The sequence below is a fragment of the Rhea pennata genome, chromosome 18, assembly GCF_028389875.1.
Source record: "Rhea pennata isolate bPtePen1 chromosome 18, bPtePen1.pri, whole genome shotgun sequence".
Lineage (NCBI taxonomy): Eukaryota > Metazoa > Chordata > Aves > Rheiformes > Rheidae > Rhea > Rhea pennata.
Window position 1 is genome coordinate 10230653 of NC_084680.1, and position 26046 is coordinate 10256698.

Below are 26046 nucleotides of genomic sequence, written 5' to 3' on the forward strand. Positions count from 1 at the left end.
GCATAATCTACCAGAGGAGAGAGAGAGAGAACAGAGAGCAAAGATTCTCCACCAGACCTTAGAGATCTGTGCAAGGAGGTGCTTCTGCTAGTTCTGCCAGCACACACAAAAGACTTCGTGCATGTTGCTTTTGCACTGAATGTGGAAAAAGAGTTGTCACTCTAAAGTAATCTGTGGGTGTGACTGCCTAACAGAGCCTTGATGACAGAGGAATGTATGCATTTCTATACACATTTATAAACTAATGGGATAGTTATGCTTCTCTGAAATATTTCACCCATTATGGAGTGTTTAGTGACACCTCTTGCAATAGATGCAAGGGGTCAGGAAACAAATGAGGAAATGAATGTAAATGACTTAAAACCTTTTCTATAAAAAAGGTAAGTCTCAAACTACTTGCATCAAGAGACCACACGATGACAGAATTATTGTGGCATGGAAAACAGTACAACTGTGGATCAAATGGATTCCACTAAAAGCAGTGAAACAGATGACTCATTTGTCAGTCCAGGCAAGAGGAAGAGTTGTTAATTTTGCCTGGAAAACAGAATCTAGAATGGATTTTAGGGGAAAAAAATTATCATCATTCTTATCACCCAGCCAGGGAGTTCTGCTCCGTCAGACCACGGCTATGTAAGCAGTTAATGTACAGTCAGCATAGCTGAGGGGACAAGGGCCACCACTGGAGTGGGGAACAAAGTGAGAATTCATCACCTAAAGCACATTTCCCAAAATATATTTCTATTCTGTAAGCCTCTGACTGGCCTCAAGAAGAATCTGTCTCTGAGCTGCCCCCGTTAGCTGTCTATCACTTGCCCCTTAAACTGTGCCACGTCCGTCTGGCTGGCTGGTCTTGAGCATGGGAAGGAGGAGGAAGAGGGCAGCTGGGGGTGGGAGCAGTGACCTGCAAAGTGATAATAAATGGAAAACAATTATCTTTAGTGAAAATAACCACCAGTGAACCAGCTACCATCTAAGCAGGTCTGATAGGAGGGAACAGCTTTCTAATCAGAAGAGAAAGTGAGAATGGCTGAAACAGAGAAGTGATCTGCCTATTATTTTACGACTTTCTTTATTGCTTAAGCCACATCTTAAATAGGCTACCTGGACATTTTATACTATGCAAAGTGGGTGAATAAAATAGGCTGGGAAAGCCTCTTGCTCACAATCTCTCTATTTCTGGGGCAAGCAAATATTGTTGTACTGATTTAGTATTTTGATTACTGAGTCATTGGTATATATTCTGTTTTTTTTTTTTCCTTGTGAAAGGGAGTAGAAAATAAGAGATCAGTCTAAGATTACTTCTTTGTTACCCATCAGCTTTGTTATGCCATTAATTTAAAATGTATCTATTATAAATACACAGTATCCATCATTTAAATTAGGCCAAAGTTTTAAAAATGCCCTGTAAGATTTTCTATGTCAGAATAATCCAATCAGTGTTATGTTACCTTGATGCAACTATTTTGGGACTTAGCTTGTTCCTTGATTAAGTCATTTCCAGTAATTTTCAAATACGTAGCTGTTACAAAAGGCAGCAAGGAAATGAAGATAAAGAAAGGAATCTGAAGGCAGCCAATCTTTAACAAAAATATCTCAAAAAGTGCATCTCGGGAATATATATTCAGTGATAAGTATTCCAGTCCATGTCTGGTAAACTCTCAGATAATGGCAGCATGGTAGGGTCACTGGGGTTCTATTAGCTCAATTAATGAGGAGTAAGATAAGGCTAACACCTAGCTCTTCAAACGGCTAAAGAAGAGAGCTGGTAGTAATGGAGTTATTAACCTATACCAGCCATTGAATTTTGCTGCTGATTCAAACTCCATTTCCTAGTTCAGGCCTCCATTAATAGGCTGTTTATTATCCCTAATCCACATTGAGATCAGCTGCAGAAATATGAAAGCCCCATGTAAAGACCAAATAGTTTTTTTAAAAAAGATCTTTTTTTCCATTCTGATTTTTCCCTTTTGTTCTCCACATATTCACATATTCTGACTTAGAAATTAGAAACTACATTATCCTAAACTGTTTGATTATAGGTTCTTAGTAATGTGATGAAAAACGAGTTTTAAAAATATTATATGAAAAAGTGACAAAATTGGGGATACGAGCACATCCTTTTTTTTTTTTTTTTTTTTGAAGTTCAGCACCAGAAAAATTGCACTGGAGATGCTACTGCTATTTATTTCTATACTGGGAAAGAATTTAGGATTGGACAAACAGATACAATGGGAACAAAGGTAAGGAGTTGTTTTATCAGCTTAAGGAGAACTTTAACACAAACTTGGCTGCAAATTTAATCATGAAGATCTTGAGGTAAGGGGCCCATAGGCTTCTTCTTGCTGAGTTTATACGCACTTAATTGAGATTTATGACACTTTGTATTTTTAAGCATATTTTCAATGAAAGAGACACTCTAAAAATATTTACCATAATCTTCACACACACAAAATAGTCTTCCAAAATCTATCACTAGATAGAATATGAGAATATCAGTAATTATTAGGGAAACTGAAAACTGAATGCAATTCTGGTTGTCCCACCTTAGAAAAGAAACAGTTGCAATAACTAGATAAAGTAGAGAACAGGGAGATAGGATGATCACAGGAATGGAATGACTTCCAGGTAAGGACAGGATAAACAGACCAAGGCTCTGATGAGAGGAGAGATGACTGAATGGAGATATGAGAGGTTTATAAAAACAGGTGTTATGAGAGGTTCAACAGGGTGCATTGGTAACTATTTCTCATACTAGAAGGACTAAGGAACCTCAAAGAAATCCCCAGGCAGGAGGTTTAAAACAAATACACTGAAGCATGATTCTGTGAAACTCAGTTAAAAAGTGAAACTCCTTTCCATACGATTTGCTGAAGGCCAAAAACATAATGTGTTGAAAAATGGATTATGAAGTCAATGAACATAGGCTATTAGACACAGCAGTCCAGATGACCCTCTGGCTCAGGAAATCCTGAAACTGCTGATTGCCTTAAACTGGCCTGGGACCAGCAGACAGCTGGTCGTGAACCAGCTGAAGCTAATTACAAGAGATATATAACAGATGACAACATTGCTGGTGAATATTATTTTAACTGTAAGTTTGCAAGAGAGCAGTTGATCTGCCTTATTCAATTTGTGCTGTTAAGAAAATCCAACCTTGAGATTTACATTTTGCCTCTTTTTTTATGACATATCTTGAAGTACAATTTGTCCAGTTTTACTTCAAACATTTGTTAGGATGGAGACAGGTGTAAGCAAGATTTTACAAGCAGCTGAATAGAGTTTTCTCTATATTAGATGTGTCTAGAGCAGAACTATGTATTTTCTGTTATTGCTCAAGTATTCACAATAAAAAAGCTAAAATAGCTATTCACACCTGTTTGGATGAGAAACTGAATTCAGTTCTTAGCAGTAGTAGTTCTGAGCTTTAGATGCCAACCTGTAATTGTATTTGGACTCCCATTTACTTTAGGCACTAAGTGGTTAATGGTGTTCTTTTGCTAGATAGCTGAGAGACCACTAATACGTTCAGCTTCTTATTTGCCCTAAAGGCTGCCACAGTTCAATACGATCAGGATCCTGTCCATTTAAGCAGTAATTGCTTCACATGAAGGAACACGGAAGGCATACAGGTCTTCTCAGAGTACAGAAAGCAACGTGCTATGGGAAGACAGGTTTTGCCTGATACAAGCCAGGTCTTTCTGCACCAGTCTGTAAGCAAGTCTTTCCTCTACTGCAAATTCTAATTTAAGAAAAACCTTATATCTTACATTTTCAGTGGGAAATGAATTATTTTCCTTTTTGTTCCAGGGCAGTTCTTTGGATGCAGTGGCTGATGCTGTATGAGTTTTTTTATTATTACGTTTTAACAAACTTTATAGCCCATTTTGTTTGTTTTCAAATAACTTTATTTTCCTTCTTTTCAACCATCAATTACTAGGTTTGTTTTTCTTTCCATAAGATGGAGGAGCTGGGAGACTGATCCTGCTCAATGCTGTATAATTTAGTATTATGTATACTAGCTTTATGAGGTAGGAGTCAGATAAAACATAGTATTTGAACACTAACCATTTATTAGGTCTAAGGAATAGATTTATGACTTGACAACCAGACAATAACTCCATGTTCTGATCAGCCAAAGAGGTCTACTTTGAGTTCAAAACACAGGGTAACATACTCTTTCACAAATAATTTTGTTTACTGATGTGACTAGATTTTAATAATAAACTTGATATATATGTAAATTTATTTTAATCTAATTTCATCAACAGAGCCCTCCTAAAACTGAGACTTTGTAGATTGTTCTGTGTCTGATTTATAGATTTCTGCATCCTATTCCCAGATTGATTTCAAGGCTATAATTCTATCAGAGTTTTCTCCTGATGTCAGAAACACTACCTCTGCAGATAGTGTTTTATAACTAGCATCACAACTGAAACTGAATTACTGCCCTGCTATCCTATGCTGCAATATGTCCTGTTGTTTATAATCACCCTCTCTTCCTTGTATACCTACTGCTATAGTTTCAAGGAAAATATCAGCTCCAAAATCAATCTGGTAGCATGATGTCTATTTTTGTCCCTTACTTCAACCCCTGTATAAAATAGTAAGGGCCAAATCCTTAATGCAAATTTGAATGTGCAGAGCTTTTTAAAGAGAATAGAAGCTGAGCAAATGGATGAGTGCAAAATCTCTGTACACAGGATTTTATAACCAGTTGTTCCTCCTTGCTTGCTAAGATCTCAATTCTGTAAAGCAACACTCTGAGACAAACGAGTATTCACACTGATCTCATGTATTCACATACGTGTTTAGGGATGCAGGACCTACTTTATGCATATGAAGAATATTCCATGGGAAGTGATATTTAACTGAACCTAGCATAAGTTTCAGAATCTTTCTCCCTTTTTCATGAAATGGATTTCTGTTTAAGATGTATTTTGTATTATTTTTAATAAATAATAGCACTGCTGTTTTCACGTACTTCCCTTTCCAAGCCTTGATGGCATGACTTCTGGCACCCTCCCTTTTCTCTCTCCTTTTATCTCTCTCCAGCTCAGTCTAACCCTCTCAGTTCTTTCCACTGTACCCTCTATGGAAGGAAAGGGCACGGAAAGGCAACCGCAGAGAAGGCACAGGAAGAGTAAATTTGCCAGCTTAAACATATATGTAGTTACTACATCTTTTCTAGTACTGCTTCTTAGATAAGAATAAGCACCTTGGAAGCATACAGGCTACAAATTTCCAACATGTACCTTTGGGCCAGCCACTGTGTTGGCCAATGGCATCAACTGAACCTGGAACTTCTGGAGGGGAAGGAAAAAAGCCTCTCCCTTTCACGGCAGACCAGCATTTTAAACTCTCAGCACCTCTGAATCAGCTGAGAAGAGTAACCCCATCTATTAGCCTGGCAGTCATAACAGTTCTCATTGCTCATTTCTCTTATATTACATTTCTGAACGCTTCATTATAGATCAAATAAAATATAATTCATATGTTGTTTTTAATTATTTCATAAAACCCAGAAGACTCATAATGAGCTCCTCGCAATACTAATAAATTCCGTGATGCTATGCCAATCCTGAACTAAGAAGATGTAGATCCCCTCCTGCTGTAAATAAAATATACCTTCTGATATAATCCAACCTTTAATCCACATCTTATGGTTTTAGTTTAGAGGCAACTCAAACAAATAACCAGAGAAAAAAAACTTTAGTCTTTCCCACAGTTTGGCCATCTGAAAGATTTGTAAGGCCAATGCTCTATTTCCTGCGCCCTGGGAATGAGACCCCTTTTCTAGCTCTGCATCTCTCCATAGTCTTACTTTTCAAAAATGTAATATCATAATTGCTAAATGTATATCTCACCTGTTTGGAATAATTCTTGCTTTTCGCAGCTGTTCTCCCTGCTCTAAGTCTCTTGGGAAGTCACAAAGCACCCAACCACTGGTCACGCAGTCTAGTGTGTTCAGACGTTCTGTCAGGATCTTTACAACAAGGTTGTCTGGGACTGTAAACGATTAGAAAGAAGAAATTTATTTTGTATACAGGGTCTGCAATTAAGCAAGAAATATGCTACTCTTTCTGATTAAACTGCTACATGAACTAAAATAAAAAAAAATATATCTTCGATACACTTTTGGAAATAGGAGTTATTGTCGACTTTGTTGACTGTGCTATCACAGAAACTTCATCAGAAGCCACAAGACCACAGCAAAGCAGATGGTAAAAACCGATGCCTACATAATTTTACAATGTACTTTTTCTCTCAACCACACTAGGCTGATGTAACAATGAACTGCATGATACAATCTTATAAAAATGCAAAAATAATGACTGGAGTTGTATAAAGGAAACTCTAAAACAGAAGAAAAAAGAATCTGTAGCATACTCTGTTTAACTTAGCAGATGATAATGGTTCTGCCATAGCAGGCTAGTTACAATATTTCTCTGCTTTATCAAAAAGCTTGAAGCTTTTATAACTGTATTTCAACTACTGTAATTACTGCATTGATGACTCTCTAATTTTAGAAATAAAAGTTCTCTTTTCTCTATTGCTATTTATCTTTAGTGCAAGAGAGTAACATCAGCAAGACTCTGATTGGGTTTTGAATTATTATGCAGCTTTTAAATTTTATTTAACAGGACATACTGGTAAAAAGGTATCCAGCATATTTTCACTATAGCCTTCATAAAGTAAAATATTTCAATTAAGATGCTTAACGTCTTTTTTTTTCTTTTTCCTTTTCTTTTTTAATGAAAGAATTAAATGGTAAAGTCCAAGAAAAACGTCTATCAATTTTCAAAGGACTCTCACAGTGTTCTGGGTTTAGTGTTAAATAACCCCCCCCCCAAAAAAAAAAGTCAGTAAAAACACTTCAAGCTACTTTCTAGAGAAGCAGCCAAAGCAATTTTCAAGAAGCAATGAGAGTCCCTCCTCTTTATTTGTACAGTATGTCTAATACACTGTTGCCTCTACTGGAAACAAGCAATAAAATTGACTACATAAATCCACATCATGCAATGTTGATGTTTTGATACTCATCCTGCCATTGCATCTGCATACAAAAATACAACAAGAATTCCTTGCAGAAGAGTGTATGCGTCAGATCCTAACAATGCAATTTGCTTTAGGAATAGCTGACAGGTATGTGCTTGCATTTCAGTGGAGTATATTATTGTCAGTGCACATTTACAGCCTGAGACGCAAGCAGGTTTTAAACGGCTATAATAGAATCCATTTGCTTCCTGAAATTTAACATTTCCTAAAAACTTGTACCTCTATCATGAAATTCATTACTTCTCCTTTAAATAATCAAATTACTGAGTTTACAGAATTGCACTCAGGATTCAATGTACCAGCAAAAAGGGGAGAAAACCACAGGGAATTAATTAGAAAACAGATTAGTGTATTAATTGAGGATATCCACTTCACATTATAAAAAAACAAGTTAAGCAGAGTACTATCTCCAGCTGCTAAAAGAAAAGGGGAATGGAATACAATTATTACCAGCTACATGAAAGAGTGCAAAATGACAGTGCAAAACTAGGTATTCCTTTTTATAATGAGATTCATAAAATTAACTACATAATATTGGAGCAGAAAGCAAAAATGTTATTAGACAGATGACACCCATCTATCTAAGACCTCAGCTCCAGGCAGGCATACAGGGGATAGCAGGATAATATCAGTGCTCTTTGCAAGTACATTCTTCTACCCTCCAAGTTACATGAACTAATATAAAATCAAGAAGTTCCATCAGTGAAAAAAAAAGAAAAACAATATCCCATCTTCTCCTTCGCAAATAGTATTATATACAAAGATTGATGGAATTTTCCTGGTACTTCTGAATTTCTGGCTGCAGCAAACTTCCAGTCTTGATGTATGTCATTTTATCAGGATTCCTACTGGAATCATTAACATGGATTTACTAACAGGCCTAATCTATGTGTTTTTTGAAACCCCTTCAGAATGTTTAAAGGCAACTTTGCAAGGAAGTTGAATGAGACCTACTAATCTGTGATCAGAACCCCATAAAAATAGGTTTCTGCTGCCAGAGCTGAGAGGAGGCATTTCTCAGTCCTGTAAGATGAGCAGGGAATCAGGGCAGAGGCTGAAAGTCCCAGGAATGGCACAGAGACATAAGTGGGTATGTTGTGGTGTTGGGCTTCCAGCAGATCTTAGAAGATTCTCCAGTTTCAGGGCCCAAACTGCTTCCATCCTACATAGGGGAAGAAGAAACCCTACACACTAGAATAAACCTCAAAAGCAATTTTGATGGGATCTAGTCACATCCCATAGGCCTTCTGTGAAGACTGGTAGTACCAAATTCCTACACTTCAGTGGCTCTTTTTGAACAAGACTGAAGCAACCACAAGAGGAAAAACATTGCAACAGGATGAAGTAACAATTAACTAATGGTCCAGCTAATAGTATTTCTTAGGTATTTCTTGAGTAATTCTAGGTATATGTGGCAACCCTGGGATGTTTATAATTTCAGTGATAACTGATGAGAAAATATCAGCAAAGCACTTTAGATTGTACACTCTTGTAACACATATACATCACTGAATAATATAGATGCTTACATATTTCCTGTGTCTCCCTCTAAAGCTTGATGGTGAGAAATAAAACATAAACAAGTCAGACAGCAAGCTCTGCTCTCCTCTTGATTAGCAAACATACCTATCACTTCAACACAATAAGGGAACATAGCTTGTTGGCTGTTCAGTGGCATTACAAAGTACATCAGCTGCCCTTGAACAGGAACAGTCGCACTTAAAACAGCTACATTAAAGCTATAAAACATCTTCCACAGACCAGCGGAAAAAAAAAAGGAGGGAGAAAAAGGAAGAAAGAAATCAGTATTATTCTTATTTTGTTGATGTACAAACTGAGTAGATAATGAAGAACTCTGCCATATGGTATTCCTTTTCACCCATGTGGAACTGCCTCTTGAATGCAAGGGAAATTAATAACCTGTAATTGGAGTGGCATATAGTCTGTCAGTAACTAGCCATGGGTCTCCGAGTCTCAAACACATGACCCAGAGGGCTATCTAGCAAAGCAAAATTTAGAGCTTTTCTGATGAGACAGTCAATCTACATGTTTTAAGTAGATTATGAAGCGCAAGAGCTTTGAATAATCAATTCCTTTTCAACATAAGCTTGTGTGAGTTTCCAACTCTGTGTCTGAAAGTTGGGGGAATGAGGCTCTAGAGAGACTTTACTTTATCGTTAGAGAAGTCCAAAGATAAGTTTCTTGTAAAAATTACAATTTGCTAGCAAAGAGAGATATCCTATTAGGTAAAGTGGGAATGTGGGAGCACATCTCTATTAAGGAGAGAAATGAAGGTAGAGGAGTAAAATTCACCCCACGGAAGCAATGCTGCAGAGCAGCTGAGCTACAGTGATAACGTGCTGCAAGACCGTATGTAGCTGTGGACTAAGGTCATGCAAAACCTCAGAGATACCAGAACCAGGCCACAAGTAGCTCCATACACAAATGTAATTCTTTAATGCATACATTCTTGCTTGATGTCAGTACCACATACTTCTCCTTTATTCCACAGCCTGTTTGGCTGGAGCTGAATTAGTAGATGTGGACCTAAGTGATCTAATCCCTTCAAGGGTAAGATCAGACAGGGCATAGGGAACAGAAGCTTAAAGTGCAGCTATTCACGCTGGAACTGCTCTGTGGACACCTAGAGATCTTCTGTCTCCAGCACTGTCAATCAGCACTTTCAGTAGGTCCATTTAAAAAATAATTTTACTTCCCATAGCTTCAAAGGTTTTCACAGGCAAAAGGTACTTCTCATGAAAAGTACTTTCTCATGAATCTCACAGGAGTGTGGCCTATTAGCTCTTACCCAAACCCAAGATTTGCAGGACTAATAGAGGACCATAACAGGCAATCAGCTGACAAAATCATACCATTTGCTCAAGACAAAAGTAACAGAACATTAAAGGCAGAGTCTGAAAGGCAAAAACACTGCTTGAGATTATAAGACACTACTCACCAATAGCTCCAATGCAGTCAGTGCTCCAAGCTATACAATTATCATATTTAAATTGATTCTTCTTCCATATATCTCCCTTTAAAACAGACTTTTCAAGGGTATTGACTCACTTCTCCAAACCTATAAATCCTTGATTCTAAGTACAGCACAAATGTGCTGGCAGACATAAATTCTGTCAGCTTTGTGCTGTAAAAAGTTTAATGTCCTTTTGACAATATTGTCCATTTACCCTTTACCTTTCTCTTGGAGATTTTTTTAGTTAGGCCTGAAGACTTTCACTGCTAATTCAGATGCCTGAGGCTTGATCCCAGTACTTGACAGTTAACATCTTGCCCTAAGTATAAGCTACCGCCAAAGGCTACTTTGTCCTGTCAACTCTAAATTTAGCAAAGTGTGAGATATGAATATCTTATTGCACTATAAATTCTGGATTATTCACAATGGGTCATTCTATCTGAGTCTTTCAGAAAAATACTGTTTCCTTGCCCACCTTAAGGTCCTCAGGGATCTCATCAATTTGCTTCTAATGTGTGAGAACGATCTAATAGTGATTGACCGTGATATAATTTAACCAATACCTCGGTTTAACCCTGCCAATACACCAGAGTTGTGATAATGTTTTTTTTTTTTCCCCCATTTCCCAGCACACAGCCAATTTTGTCTACTGTAAATAATAAGGATAATCCCCAACGTGTCTTCAACGCAAAAAACAGAAGAGGAAAAAGAGTAATTTTTGCCCAGATGCAGCAAGGCGAAGGAGAGTGTTGCCTCCGATGGAGGCCGGGAGGGCGCGGGGCAGGGCGCGGGGCAGGGCGCGGGGCAGGGTGCCGGCGAGGGCGCCCGGCTGCCGCGGGACGCGCCCTGCGCGCCGCCGCCGCCCTCGTTGGTTGTTCTCTAGCGCCACCTGCCGGGCGCGGCGGGCGCCGCAGGCAGCGCGGCCGCCGCCGCCTCCGCCCGCGGAGGCTGCTCAGCAGACGCCTTAGTCTTCCTTAATTACACATACCCGCTGGTTCGGTCACGAAACACCTATGAACATCGCTATTTGCTGATTTTGGAGCTAATGCGAAGGTAGGAAGAAAAAGGAGATAAAATAACAATATTGATGCGGCAGTTGCGAAGTACCGTAACACTCAGTAATTTCATCGAATGAAATATTCATACAGAATTGCTACTACGGTCTCCACTCATCCACATTTTATATTTAAACAGTGCTGAGAATGACATCTTGTAAGAACTGGAATAATTGTTTTAACACATAATAAACACAAAATAAATAATAATAAAATATTTCATTTCTACATCTGCGGGTATTTTTCTGTCTTGGAATATATTAGAGACGGGGTTTTTTTGAGGTTTGTTGTCATTTAAAATAGCAATTAGTTGTATTAGAGGAAGCGATGACATTTTAAAGCATGTATGATCCTAAATCATTAATCAAAAATATATGATAAATTAAGACTTTCAGAAATACACGTTAAAAGATGGTCACCACTCTTTCCCAGAGCTACCAAGCCAGAGTTTCAGGAATCTATGTCTCGATCACATTTACTGACCAGATAAGCTTCCAGCCCCCTGCACTGCTTTACCTGTCAGTGGCATCTTCAGATCTAGCAATGGAAATTCAGTCTAAATCAGGAACCCAACACAGAGACACGAAAAGCCTTTTTTGCCCTTAAAGTATCTCCTGCAACGTTTTCAATGTCTCTGTGTATTTGCCTAATGACAGAAGCCATGCGAGCGCCACCGGACGATCTAGCGGGCTGACGCTGGGGTCAGGATCCGCACACCCGGGTTCGCGTCCGAGCCCTCTCCCTGACCGAAGCAGGGCTCGAGGGAGTCAGGCTGTCTGCCTCTGGTTACCCACCTGCTACACAAAGATTACTCTGAATTACTTCACAGAGATGTTTCTAACTTGAAAGTTCCTAAGATTAGGAAGAAAACATAGATTTGTACTATTTCTTTTTACTCCTTTAGCTTCTGCAGAGGTAATACAGCTACACACAAAACAGCAGCTCAATTCTAACCCAGCTAATCCATCACTGTCAGACTTGCCAACAAAGGTCCCTGTTTCCTCCTTATTTTTAAACTGGTTTAGCTCCACTGAAAAGTACAGAGCTTGCAACTGGACAGAATTTGCCCTACAAAGGTGTTTTTTTAACAGTAATAATATTCAAAAAGAATAGGCTTAGTCTAATACCAGGGAGGGAAGAAACATCATCTCTGCTTTCTAAACCACACATTGGTTTATCACTGGATGAGAAACAAGGATGTTAACGGGTTTCTTGCCCCTTCTCAGTGATGCCTGGCACCAGCTCGTGCTCTCGCTCCGTAACAGAGGTACCAGCTGCCCTGCCTCTCCCTTTGCTTTTCCTCCAATACATACCATCCGTAAGGAAGGGGCATTCAGCCCTGTAAACTGAACAAATTAGGAAGGGGCAATCAATCCTGTACCAGCCTGGCTCATTTTGCAGTCATGTAGAGAACCATGAATGAATGCAATGTTTCAAAAATGTAAAGCATGCACAAGAGCAATTAAATGTCTTGCTTATCTTAAAAAAAAAAAAAAAAAAAAAAAAAAAAAAAAGCCTACTTCACCTACTTCATACAGGGCCTCATCCTGTATCGATGACACCCAGTGACTTTTAATTTAAACTCCAAACACCATAAAAGGGAGGTGGCTAATATGCAATACGTTTTCCCTTCCTGCTGTCCTATAAAACCTCATACGATTTATCCATCCCAAACTCCAAAACAAAAAGCAAATAGAATGCAAGTCACTAGTCCTTTGCTCATCAGCTAGTGGTTTATTCAGCTAAGCTGCAAGAAGAGTAGCAAAAAAATAAAAATAAAAATAAAAAAAGGAAACAACTCATCCCTAAGTTTTTTTCAAAAATTGTCAACAGTAAGGATCCAAATAAATATAAAAGATCAACACCTTGCACTTATATTGTGCTTTGTTTCTTAAAAGTCCCTGACAGTCATTGGGCCCAATCTTGTCAAGCCTAAACTTCACTTGAATCTATGAGGGTTTTGTGGCACTTTGGTGGTGCACAATATTATAATTTATAACTTACTTTACAACTTACACCCTGTCTTACTCCCTTACTCATGCAAACTCACTTCTCCAGCAGCACTTTCCATGTGAGTTAGGATGACTAAGTACTGGAGTATCATTACCCCAACAACAATAAGCTTGTTGCAAAACCAGGAGACTGGTAACATTTTTATATCTATATCCACATCCACTAAGTAACTGATCACCACAATTGCTCCAGAAAACAACCTCACTAGAATATTTTAAATAAAATCAGGTACACTATATATTTCTTCTGGACTGGCTTTCAGCAGATTTATCTTAAATGGGATGGCCTTTAAAAATATCTTTGTAAACTGATTCTCTCCACTGTTACTCCAGATCTGAATACCTAGTAACTAGATTTGACAATTTTGGTTGCTGCATATTGTACAGAATAAAGAGAATATATTCTGTAATATTCAAATACAGAAAAAGGAGACTATTATATTGTAGTGATTCAATACACAAAAAATAGTAGTAAAATTCAGGAAAGAAGATGTGAAACTTTCTACTCTACAACCCTGTATTTTTATTAAAGTATGGACATCTTAAAATATATATATATATATATATATATATATATGTATGTATGTATGTATGTATGTATATTTAAATTTTATTTTGTTCTCTTGACCACCAATTTTCTCCTGGTAGGAAAAAAGACTGCTATCTATTTTCCATAAAAAAAACCTTTGTAGCAGTCCCAGTGGAAAAGTCAAAAGTTTGACTTGAAAAACGGAGCTACTTCAAAAGCATTGTCAAAAAGAGGTGAAGGTTTCTTAAAAATGCATAAATTAAAGAATGGTGTATTCATAAATACCTCTGCAACTTTACACATTATATTTGTGATGGGGGTACACATGTAGGTGAACATACAGCATTGTTATAAAACTAACAAATAAAATAGAAAATCAATTTGTTTATTAGTTACTGTTTGGACTCTGTGTGCGTGTGCATGTGTGTGAAAAATGAAAGAAAAATGGAGAGTTTTTTTCAATAATAAAAAGGGAGTTGCACTGCAGGGCCCCTAAAGCTTGTGAAAAATTAAACTCGACGGATTCAAACTGTCCTATTTCCACTTCAAAAGAGAAGAGGCACTGAGCTCTTCCCAACTTATCTTCAAACGCCCAGCACCCTAGAAAGTTTCTTTAAAAAAAATAAAGTCTCTAGTTCCCCCAAGCACTGTACCCGTTACTGTAGCTGCTGTCTCTCCCTCTTCTAATTATACCCATGTGAGTCTATTAATCAACTTGTAAATTATTTAGAGAGCCATGCGCTGTCTTCAGCTAGTACAAACACACTGCATGCAAAGACTTGCTGAAAACCAATGGAGCTCCCAAAGGGTCTCTCTCCGATGTTCAGACAGCTTGCAGCTCGCCAGTACAGCGCTGTTAAAAACAAGAAATAACACTAAGCTTACCTCCTCAGATACAAAGATTTACTCAGCCTTTCAACTCTGAAACTCTTTGCAAGTTTTTAACAAAGAGGAAGCTCCTCTATTGTCAAATCTTTACTTCACACTTAGTGATGAGAATATTAATTTGATGTCAAAAAAAAAAAAAAAAAAGTGTTTCCATGAGGCTGTGATCACAATCACCAGGGGATCCCAACTTTCACAGGCTACACCAAAAAGCACCTCTTTAATACCATTCCAATTGAAAATAAGGGGAAAAAAATCTACATTTGTACAGTAATAGTTTTTATTAGAAAATAGGAGAAATTAGGGAATTCCAGATTTTACCCCCCACATGCAGAATGCCATTGGGGACAGCTTCAGATATTACTACTTAAAAAATAGAAAAAGGAAGGGGGAAAAACAACACCGATTGTGTGTGTTCAGCTCTAACAGGCTGCAAACAGTGGGATGTTATCTGTCTACCATGAGTCAGCTCTCTTTACCACCTGAATCTTCATTTCGGTGGAGAAAGTCATTACCCAAACTAATACCAGCTCTCCCAGCTGAAAAGCAGAATCTTACTGTTTGGGGGTGTTTATTTACCCCCATACTGCATGCTGGTTTTCCGTCCTTTCATTTTTCTTGGCTCCATTTACTGTAGTTCATGCTATTTCACCATGAAGACATGAAAAAATTCAACAGAATGACATGCAGATTTCTTTTCATTTGACTGATAACCTGTCCTTTTCTTGTGATGATTCCAGTGTCAAAACGCTGCCACTTGCATTTTCATTAATAAAATGCAAACATCTCCTGGGACAAACATCAGGGACTCAAAAAAAAAAAGGGGGGGGGGGGAAACCATACTTCTTCTACTTCTTGCAGTTTATGTTCTCCTGGGGTATCAAATTTTGATGGACCTTTTAAAAATTTTGATCACAGATAATGCAGATGCAGCATTAAATTAATGATCTCAATGAAACAGGTCCAGGATGCAGTCCAGCCCTCCTCAGATTTACCATGATCTGGGGACACAAGCTCCGCATAAAGGTCTTCATCGAGCCAACGGGTCTGTGAATGGCCTGCCTACCTACTTACACGTGCATCATTTGTCCACATGCTGAAATACCAGAAGGGGAGAACTAGTCTACAGAACAGTCTCTTCACAGCATTTCAGAAGGAATCATACTAAATGCATTGATTTACATCAGTTCTCTTGCAGCCTGGGGAGTTTTTGGCCACTAAGCTAGCTTCTTGCTCCAAATGGGAGTTCTTCTAGGTTGCGCAAGCAAACGGAACGTGGTAAATCTTCGCCATGGCATTAGCAAGAGATAAAACAAGAGTTGAAATTGGAGTTTAACATGGTAAACTAGTATCAAACTCCAATTTTCTGCCCAGAATAAATTCAGTAACATTGCCTGCCCAGTACTCCGTGAAAACCACAGTATCCTAAAGGAAAGGCAGTGCATTTAATTATCCAAAGAACAACTCTGTGTCTATGATGACAAAAAGCAGTCAGGTTGCTGAACTTTTCACTGAAAACATATTTTTAAATATATACATACATATATGTATATAAATATACCAACCGTAGCATAAGATAGCCTGGGAATTTAAAAATTAATGGTCTTAAAGATATCTACACTGCCTTCATCAAGCAAAATAAATCACCCATACACAAAATGGAGGAGTTTGATAAAGCAAGAGGTAGGATCTTCAGGAGACAGTAAACACTAGAAAATGGGAATGCACTGAGTTTCCTTCTGCAGCGAATAATAGATCTGGCTAGGCTCTTCTCGAGTTGTAGTGTATATAAAGAAACCATACATGAAAATACAATCTAAAGAATGTTTGTGAATCCTAAAAACTAGAAATCTGAGTAAGTCGACCAGAACTAGAACAGAATAGATAGAGGACAGCTGCAATAACTCAGTTAAAAGTTAGCTCTGAATAAGCTAGTTTCTATGCCTTTTTATGACACTATAACATATCACGTTGGCATATCCTAAACGACTTTAACTACATGCAAATAGTTGTGCCCACAGGAAGGGAAACCATACCAAGATCAGTCCCCAAGGCAATCATTTTAAGGATACATGAGGCATACCTCAAGCTTTTATGACATTCGTTTGATTTTGACTAGTGGTAATTTGACAGCAACTTTTCTCATAGTCTGTCCTTGGTACCAGCATATTGCACTCTGATGATATCACCTGCATGATTCCTTGCCCACAGGAAGGACTAAGCTTGCTTGGTACATAACTAGAAATGTAACGAAATTTTTCATCAAGTTGTAATTGCTTTTCCAGTTACAAACATTGCCTGCTACTGGCTAAATTAGCTCTAATCAAATGTGATTTTCTTGAGACTGTATGTAATCAATAATAATGCAAGAATCTGTTAATGCAATCTGTAATAATGCAATCTCTATTTTAACCTGGTTGTGACTCTGTACTAGAACAGCAGAGAGTCTTGCCCATCTTTCCTCCTCAGTACACTATGTTCTTTCATTTTCTCCAAGGCTTTTTGTGAGGGCAGTAATGAATTCTTGTTAGTGTTTACTAATGTAAATTCATTCTTTGTTATTCCTGGGAGAGGAGGATTAGCAAAATGACAGAACTTATTATTTCTGATATTGCTATATAATATTTATTTTTATTCAGCCCTTAATTTTGTAGTATGTTCCACCAAATAATATATATGTGCATATAAACAAAAACTAAGAGAGAATTTTTTAGCACAATGCACAGAAATACAGTTATGACTCCCATTAACATTCAGAAGCACTGTACAGCTTTATCCTTGCAAGTTATATTTAAAAAATTATCTAAATTTGAAATAATTTCTAATTTGGAGAAAAAAGGAATTACAACTTCAATTTCATTTTCCTGAAGTGCAAATAGCTCCCTTGAACTAAGGACATGTATATTTTTAGGACTGGATAAACATTACAGTCTGTGAAAATATTTCACCCTACTGGGAATGCTTACAGTACCTCCTGTAAGGAACCTTAATAGCTAAGGTGAAATTTGTAAAATACACACAGAGCACACATTTGGTAAAGCTCTTAAAGGACTTATCTTTGAAAATATAGATCATCCAAACTCTCATCTCACCCATAATTGCATTCTAGAGAGAAAGGTATTTACAGTGGCTGTCCTCTGCTCTGCAGGAATGAGGAGAAAGTGAAACAGTATATACGTAAGATTCCAAAATCAATAGATGCCATGAAAAAGACACAAGTCCTAAGCCTGAAAGCACCTCGGGATGCAAGTTAGATGGCATGCACAAGTAGTGGCATTCAGGTCAAGCAGACTAACATATACAGAAGTTACTCCCATCCATAAAGGCCCAGGGTATATCGTGACTAATATACACACAGATCTCTTGCTTTGACTTAGCCAGGTATTCTAGCTAGCAGAATCTCTAAATTAAGCCTGCCTGGAAGCCTCTCCCAGAAACAGCACCTAGGAGCCATTAACCCGTGAACGAACACAACCTACGGGTACTCGGAGTCCAGCACCCAGTGCTCCTGGGCCCGTGCCACAGCGGACCCAGCTGCTCTCGTTCAGGCTGGACAGAGCCACTTCTTCCCTTTGGTGGTCCCCACACGACTTCCCCGACCCAGCAATATGGTGTCTGCCACAGAATATTAATGCATTAAACCAGTTAGTTACAGTACTAGGAATAAATCTAATTCTTTCACTAGAGATGAAGTTGAGAGTTCAAAAATTATTATTGTGTCATTTGATAAAGTGACTGACAGAGGGACAGAATATCCCAAGCTGCTGGCTGCCACAGGTCTTTCTGAAATGCTTAGTGAAGTATTGAATCTCTTGGTGTGGTATCAAGGAAATCTCAGTTAATTTTATTGGCTCATGTTTCAGATATGTGTAATTCAGTCTCTGAATTAAGCTATTGTGCAAAAAAATGGGGACTTTTTCAGCTTTTCACCTCATCAAATGGCCAAAAATAAAAATGATGAAAATTTTTCTTTGCTCTGAGAGGTTTGCTCAAAATTCCAATCATATTGAAGTTTAACTGAGATTTCTCCATTTTCACCAAGTGTGTCTCCCTAAATTTGTCTCTTTGGTAGCCATTTGGTCTATTGCTCGAAACAGGACTGAAAGCTCCCATCCCAAGCCACTGTAATTTGGCAAAATAAACATTCTTCCACTCTACCGAAATACAACTTATCTTGCAGAACTACAGATCTTTTTTGATATTTAATATCTACCACACAGAGAGAGCTAGCTTTGTGCAAGACAGCTAACAAACCTGTAAGTTTAAGTTGCTGCCCTAAGGAGCTTACAGTATTTATGATTCATCTGAAATCACTGGAGAGACTTCCGAAAGCAACATATGCTTAGGTATTCCTTGTGGTAGTCTCCTCCTACCACCAAAAATGCTGATAGAAATAAAGTACACAGAAACTTTATTTTTAAGTCAAAAAGTATATGTGAAAGTAGATGAATCTACAGTAGCATTTTATAAGCTAAAATATACATATAAAAGCAGATAGTCTTTATTGTAGCCCACTTGAAACTTAAACGAAAATGAAACATGATACTATGCTTTAGAAAGCAGTTTAAACATTTTTTAAGTACACATATATAAGAATTCTGATTTTGATATAGAGATTAAAAAGCACAGAATTCAAATTCTGGGATGTGAAAAAGCATTTGAACTGCATTTAACAGTGAGCGATTTGTTGTGAAGAAATCAGAGAACTAAAAAATCTAACTTCAGTTACACAGTGCTCTAAGTCAGCTAATGAAATGGAATTAATCAGCTTTCTGACTGCTCTCATGTAACTCAGATTAGAATCTGGCCAAGAATATTTCACTCACAATTTTATTTTTTCCCACAGCTCTATAACTACAGTGCAATGAAACAACAACATGCCCTACCTGGGCATCCGTTGTCAAAATAAGGCTTAACGAGTTCTCCAAGTTTTGTCTTGTCTGCAACAGCTTCCTTTAGCAGTTGCCCACAGCAAACTAAGAGGAAGCAAGAACAAAAAGACACAAGGTTAAATTTTAAAAAGGAAGCAAGAAAGAAAAGAAAAAAAAAGCCCAGAAGCTGCATACTGGAATAAGGTCACTGAATAAAATAAAAGTTGTAGGTTTTGGGGGTTTGTTGATTTTTTTTTTCTTTTGGCCAAGTAGAGCAAAAAGCAGAGAGACTGAGCAGGGGAGAATATTGAATAAAAAAGAATACATTTGGCAAAGAACATATTAAAAACAGAGAGAGTAAGAGACTAATCAAATATGTTACTGAAATAATAACTCAAGGGATTGCTAGTGGTTTTCACTTTTTATAAACTTTTAATTACTGAATAAAATTATACCTGCTGAACAGCATCTGAACTGCACTGTTGGAGGTGCAGGATAATATGCAGTTCAAGGAAGTGACTCTTTAGATCATTTAATGATCATGTAAGAATTATATTTAAAAAACTGTGCTAATGCAATATTATCGTTGACTTCAAATACATAGAACACCAGGAGATCTAGATTTAAAGTTCCGGTCAGGACAGTTGTACATGAATTAACATTGTTTTGGTGTTGTATAGCACTTTTTGACTGGGCAAAGTTACTAAGTTTTACTGTCCCATATGAGTTAGATACAATAGTATTCATCCTCATTTTACAAATAAGGAATTAAGGCATGGAGAGTTTGCACAACATCACAAGAAGTCCTAACTCCAACTCATTTTTTCTTAATATTAGATAACAATAACGCTGTACCTTATTGTTTATCACATTGTTCAACATACAGGAGTAAGAATATACTGCAGGAATATTTCTTGAGGAAAGTTAAACGAGTTTAGTGTTTAAGTGACAAGGAATAAGCACAAAAATTAATAGTCACCACTTTTCCCAGAGAAGCAAATTCATACTCACAGGAAATGGTCTAAATATGTAACAAACACTGTGTATAGAACCCAGCTTATGACAACAAATATGTATATGATTAAATTCAACCCAATTTGTGAGAATATTTAAATATAGGATTAAACTTTTAAGCCTCTGTTTCAATCCCAATGGCCTGTCTGGAAATTAAGCATATGCTGAAGTACTTTTCTAAAAATGATGGTTTTCCAGCTCTGTTTTAAATATTTAATTCTTGTAATAATTGATTTACAGTACACTTACAATGAAATTGAACATATGGATGAAGTAGTGGTAATGGTATTTAGTAAAGAGAGCAGCAGCTGTTTTATATACTAGTTGCTTAAAAAAATAAAATGCAAATTTTGACCTAGATGAAAATACTACATCAAACTTACAGTTTTAGAAATGTAGTTCAGAAAAGGTATTCAGAAACAAAAGAGAACAGCAATCTTTAACACAGCTAACAGTTTTTTTTAACACATTATAAGACACATTTCATTTTTAATTAAGTCAATTATATAATTCTTAACAATAAGTCTCTGAAAAAATCTCTAAAAATCTTTAATTTTTAATATGTAAAGATAAAATAAAGCAATATTAAAACGTCTGATAGCATAAAAGTTCTATCAATTTTATTTGTAGTTTTCAGTATTGTAATATAGATTAAAATAATATACATTTACCCTTTTCAAGTGTATTGGATATTTGAGTTATATAGTATTTTTGAAATACTAAAATAATGATAAAATTAAAAATAAAAAAATACTAAAATTAGATCCCTGATTGATTGATAGAGAGACAGTTTCAGAATTGTTTCCATGCCTTTAGGAGAACTACAAAAATTAAACACCTAACCATTAGCTGGAATAATCGTATGGAAAGCATATATGTTGTTTGGAAGGTTTCTAGTTTGAACCTGAAAATTATTTCTTTTCTGGGCAGCTCTACTAAATATGTAACTGAAAACAGTACAGCTCACATCTTGAAATTATTATTCACTTATAAAGCCAAATCCAGGTTCAGTGAATTCTTTTACTTGACTTCCCAGGGAGCTCAGGGAAGACACTGAAGGACTGGCTACATCAGTATGGACAGAATTAGCTCCACTAATTAAAGAATCCTCCCAACACAAAAAACACCCCACTATCTACTTCATTCTTTTTTTTTTCATTTGATATGAATTGAAAGAATACAAATGAAATTAACTTACATTTTAGTTAACAAAGAGGATATGACTGATCATCAGATTTTACAGACATCAGACAGTTGCTTAAGATAATTTATGGCTACTCCAATATTAGAAGACATTATAGAACACAGATGCAAATTGCATTGATCCTAGCACCCTCCTGGGTGCTAATATTATAGCATTTTTTAACATCAGCATGTACCATCATGAACAAGCCTCATCTAGCATATTCTGCGCCTCCCTCATGAAAAAAGATAATGTAGATTTTGATAATTGTTTCCTTTTTTAATACATTGTTTTAGAAGCACAGAATCTAGGAGTCCTCCTCATAGTTCAGAGCAAATTCTCTTTTAAAAGTGACTCAATTTTGGCCAGACAGCTGAAACTGCAAAGATCCATTGATACAATGAAGAATTCAGAGCACAACAAGAATGTAATACATGAAAAACTACTGATCTAAAGAGTATAAAAAATGATGACTAAAGAAAAGTTAGAGATGGTTTGTCACAGAATACATGTTTTATTGGTTTTTATTTCTTCATTGAAATACTTCTCAGACCACTCAAAAATTTGACATCTACAGTGATGGTCTAACAGAGAAATTTTATGCGCAAGAAAGAAAGACAGCAAAAGATAAATGATCAAAAAGAAAGAAAAGGGGGAATTCAGCAAAGTGCATATTTACTGAGAACTTACTGTTGACAACACCGTACTTCTGAGCTATTAGTGCTGCCTGCAGGCTCTTCCCACTGCCTGGGGGTCCACAAAAGAGAATCCGTGGTGTAAAGGGGGCAGCTGATCGGTGCCGGGTTTGGACATAGGTGAGAGCTAGAACACGACAGAAGACAAGAAATGCGGTTTATAACCTACTGGTTAAAGAAGGAACACTGATTAAATTCTCTCTCTTTTTTTAAGGTTGTTACTATCATCATCATTTATTTTACCACTGAAATATCTTGAGACTCCAACCAAAATCAGGACTCTGATAAAACTTTAATGGCAGCAACTTACAATGAGAAGCACTTAAGAAATCTTACTGTCATTACACTCGTATACTGTCTTATACTGTCTTTCATCAGTACATGTCAAACCATTTTAAAGAGTGGATTCAATTAATAAGTGCTCTTTTACCATGTTGTTTTTAGCAGAAGTCATTTTTGTCTGATAGCTACAATTTTACCACGGAAATTATAGAGGGAGATAATTACACTTAATACTTTCTGCAGTTTCTGAACAAATATTTAAGCGTAAAAACTCAGGATGTTAAAGTGATATGACATTTATCCAGTTTTGTATGTGATTAGTAGACTCCTAATTACAATTTAGATATTTGTAGTATAGTATGACATAACACAACAGAGCAGTGACAACGCATAACTGAGAATGATTTTATTCTTTTGTCCACCATTTTTCCATAAAATGAAAAGGCCATTTGATATTTTCAGTCTGATTCCACTCTGTTAGCTGGACAATATTCTTTCTTCTGTGTTTTCTAATGCACAGGAAATACTATGTTCACATTAGTCTATGGACTATAAGAACTTCAAAAAGACCACAGACCACATAAAGCATAATCAAAATTGCTGCATAAAAGAGATCAGAACTTCATTCAGTCGCAAAAGAGAACTTGGTGGACTAGCAGGAAGCTAAAGTAAGGTGTGGCTTGACAGTGAGGAAAAAAATATGATCAGATTTGGACACAGCTGAGCACTCTTACACTCCACACCCCTTTTGCTAACCCCAGCAGTGAAGTGAGCAGCTCAAGGTTCAGTAGAAACTATGTAAGCTTTCCAGAGATCACACACTGATTTGCAAGTTGCTGGCCAAAGCTAAAAGCCATGCCACTGCATCTTGACTGCCATTTTTACCATGATTAAAGATAGCATAGGCACACCTGCACATGCTTCAATTTCCTCTACAGTTGCAGTGAATAGAATTAAATTTAGCCCAAACATCTTACATTTTAAATTACAGTGTCTACAGACTAAACAGTCCTTGTAATAAAATGATACTACAGCCTAACAAAACAGGGACAGGGTTAGACATCAACATTTGTATTAACCACAATATCATATTAAAAAAGCACAAGGATCAGTACCATTTTTAACACTGCCATATACTAACAGTTCTTCTATGGACCCTTTCCTAGACATACTTCCAGATCATTATGAAATCTCTTTGTAAGAAAGATACAGCTCCAGCAAACTCCAGATCTGCTCTTTCTAGAGAGTAAATTTGGGTATTGAGAATCTGACGCAAACTGCAATCACATGGGATCCTGCACATCTCTTACTCCAGCACCACAAGCTGTGCTGGGATACTACACTGTACAATTGACTCTGATGTCACTTATCTTGGCACAAATCAGTAATTCCAATAAAATTTAAGAGATTACAAAACATTATATTTGTATGAAACAACCCATTATAATCTTAATATAGATGCTCTCTCTTAATTGTTTTTAATCGCTTACCTGTGGCAATAAAAATGCATTTAAAAAAATGAAAACCACAACAGAAAATAGTCTGTTGGCTGTATAACTTGTCCAAAAACAAATATCAGCTAACCAAGGAGTGCTCTAGTTATTCTGAACATTTTCCATAACTCAGTGTATTGAAAAGCACAAACATTACAGGCAAAGCACCCTGCTTACAAATGATGCTTAATTTGCAGTAAATAACCAAGTTAATTAGGAGTAATGATCCCCTAGACAGTCTCCACATCTAATTATTCTTAAAAAAAAAAAAAAAAAAAAAAAATACTGGCTGCTTGATGCACTGCAGAAAAAAGATCTAGAGAGGATTTTTTCATTCCAATTTTCAATTTATCTCACTACATTATTAATTAATAATAATTAATATTCAGGCACTCACATTTTTATTTACAATTCAAGGCATGAATTCTTTATGAATGATGATATGAACTTTTAAATTTAATTAAGTAATTTAGAGGTAATTAATGTGTAAATTCAGATTATAAACTTCCTACTTGTTTATCTTAAAAGTGTAGCACTTGTCATTAAAAAAAGACTTTTTTGAGATGCAAAATTACTGGTATATATCAGATCATCTACAGACTGACAGTTATGAAGTACATTATCAATTGGTCTTTCTGCCAGTTTACTTATTTTATTCTTGAAATCAACATTAAAAGTCAGATTGCATTAAAGTCAAGTAAAAGCAAACAAGAATCATTGAAAAGAAAAGCTTCCAGCACAAAGAGTTTTTAAATAATGAAATGTTACCAGCTTTGAACTACTCCAGCTTCTTGTTATCAGACTTGTGAAAGACACATATGGGAGATGAAGAGTAGAGACAAGATGCAGCTTTTTAAGAGAGTCTCTCACAGAAGTAACAGTGACGTTTACTCTACTGAGTCAACTCTCCCTTGTTAGGACTGTGGAACTAAGACTTCCCAGTTATTTGTATTTACTCTAGTCTTGTAAAATAATTATCAGGAACAACCCAGACTCTGTATTAGAAAGAACACAACTCAGCTGGGAGCTATCAGGTTTGACTAATCCTATTCCTAGGAACTGTCTCTAAAGGCTACTAACTAGCTTTCAGATAAGAGTTTATCAACTATCAAATTTGCCGTAAAGGTACATATTTACCTTGTGATAGGACATCCATGCAAGGCTGGTCTGCATTGACTAATTTTAGAAATTTTTGGTAGGTCTGGAAAACTCCAGGGAAGTTTCTATGATACTCCAGCAGTTTCTTTGATGTCTCTTGTTCAGATGTATCTTCTGGTTTCACCAAACGCTGCTGCACTACAGGGTCACTTGGCCAGTCAAAGGTCGTATGGTAAACCTCTAGAAGTTAGACACTGATTAGGAATCAAGCAGATGATTTACTAGGTCTTATTCAGTTCCAAAGTTTTCCTAATCAATATCAAAGTCTGTTCAAGCCTTATGTTGTGGCACAGCAATGATTTGTGCACTCCCCTTGTTACTTATGCTTACAGCTGGCTATTATTCAGCAGACACACAGACAGAAAGTGGCCAAGATAACTGGCCACCCTTGTAGTCAAGAAAGCATGATGTGCTTCTCAGCAGGAGCATGCATTTCCTTGTATACACTGCAATCTCTATTGCAGAGCTGCATATACATAGTTCAAACAAGCCTTTTAGAGAAGCAGTAGTAGTAATGATGGTTTTTGTTCTTGTCAAACGATCTGAAAGTATTTTACAAGCACTAATGAGCTATTTCTTAGATAGAAGGACAGTATTGTTAGCCCTCTTTTTCAAATTAGAAAAGCAAGTCAAGTAACGACTTACCTAACTTCATAGAGAAAGAGCTGGGAATGGGGGATAATTCTCCAAACTCTTAGACTGAACTTTAACCAAGGCCTTTTATAAGCAAATCTCCTTTATTGCAAATAAAAGTCATTCCTTTAGTTAACAATATTCTTCCTAATTCTGTTCCTAAAACATCCAACATATATATTTTTTTTTAACTGAGCAATGTC

General features: G+C 36.8%; 1 protein-coding gene across 3 annotated transcripts in view; it reads right to left on the minus strand.

Moving 5' to 3' along the window:
• The window catches only part of AK8 (adenylate kinase 8), a 73267-nt gene that overhangs the window by 23381 nt on the left and 23840 nt on the right, over positions 1 to 26046 (minus strand). For all 3 annotated transcript variants that reach the window (XM_062590906.1, XM_062590907.1, XM_062590908.1), the window contains 4 exons: positions 25190 to 25390; positions 22273 to 22404; positions 19401 to 19490; positions 5868 to 6009 (listed from right to left, as the gene is read on the minus strand). In XM_062590906.1, the coding sequence (XP_062446890.1) occupies positions 5868 to 6009; positions 19401 to 19490; positions 22273 to 22404; positions 25190 to 25390 (565 nt within the window). The remainder of the gene's footprint in view (positions 1 to 5867; positions 6010 to 19400; positions 19491 to 22272; positions 22405 to 25189; positions 25391 to 26046) is intronic.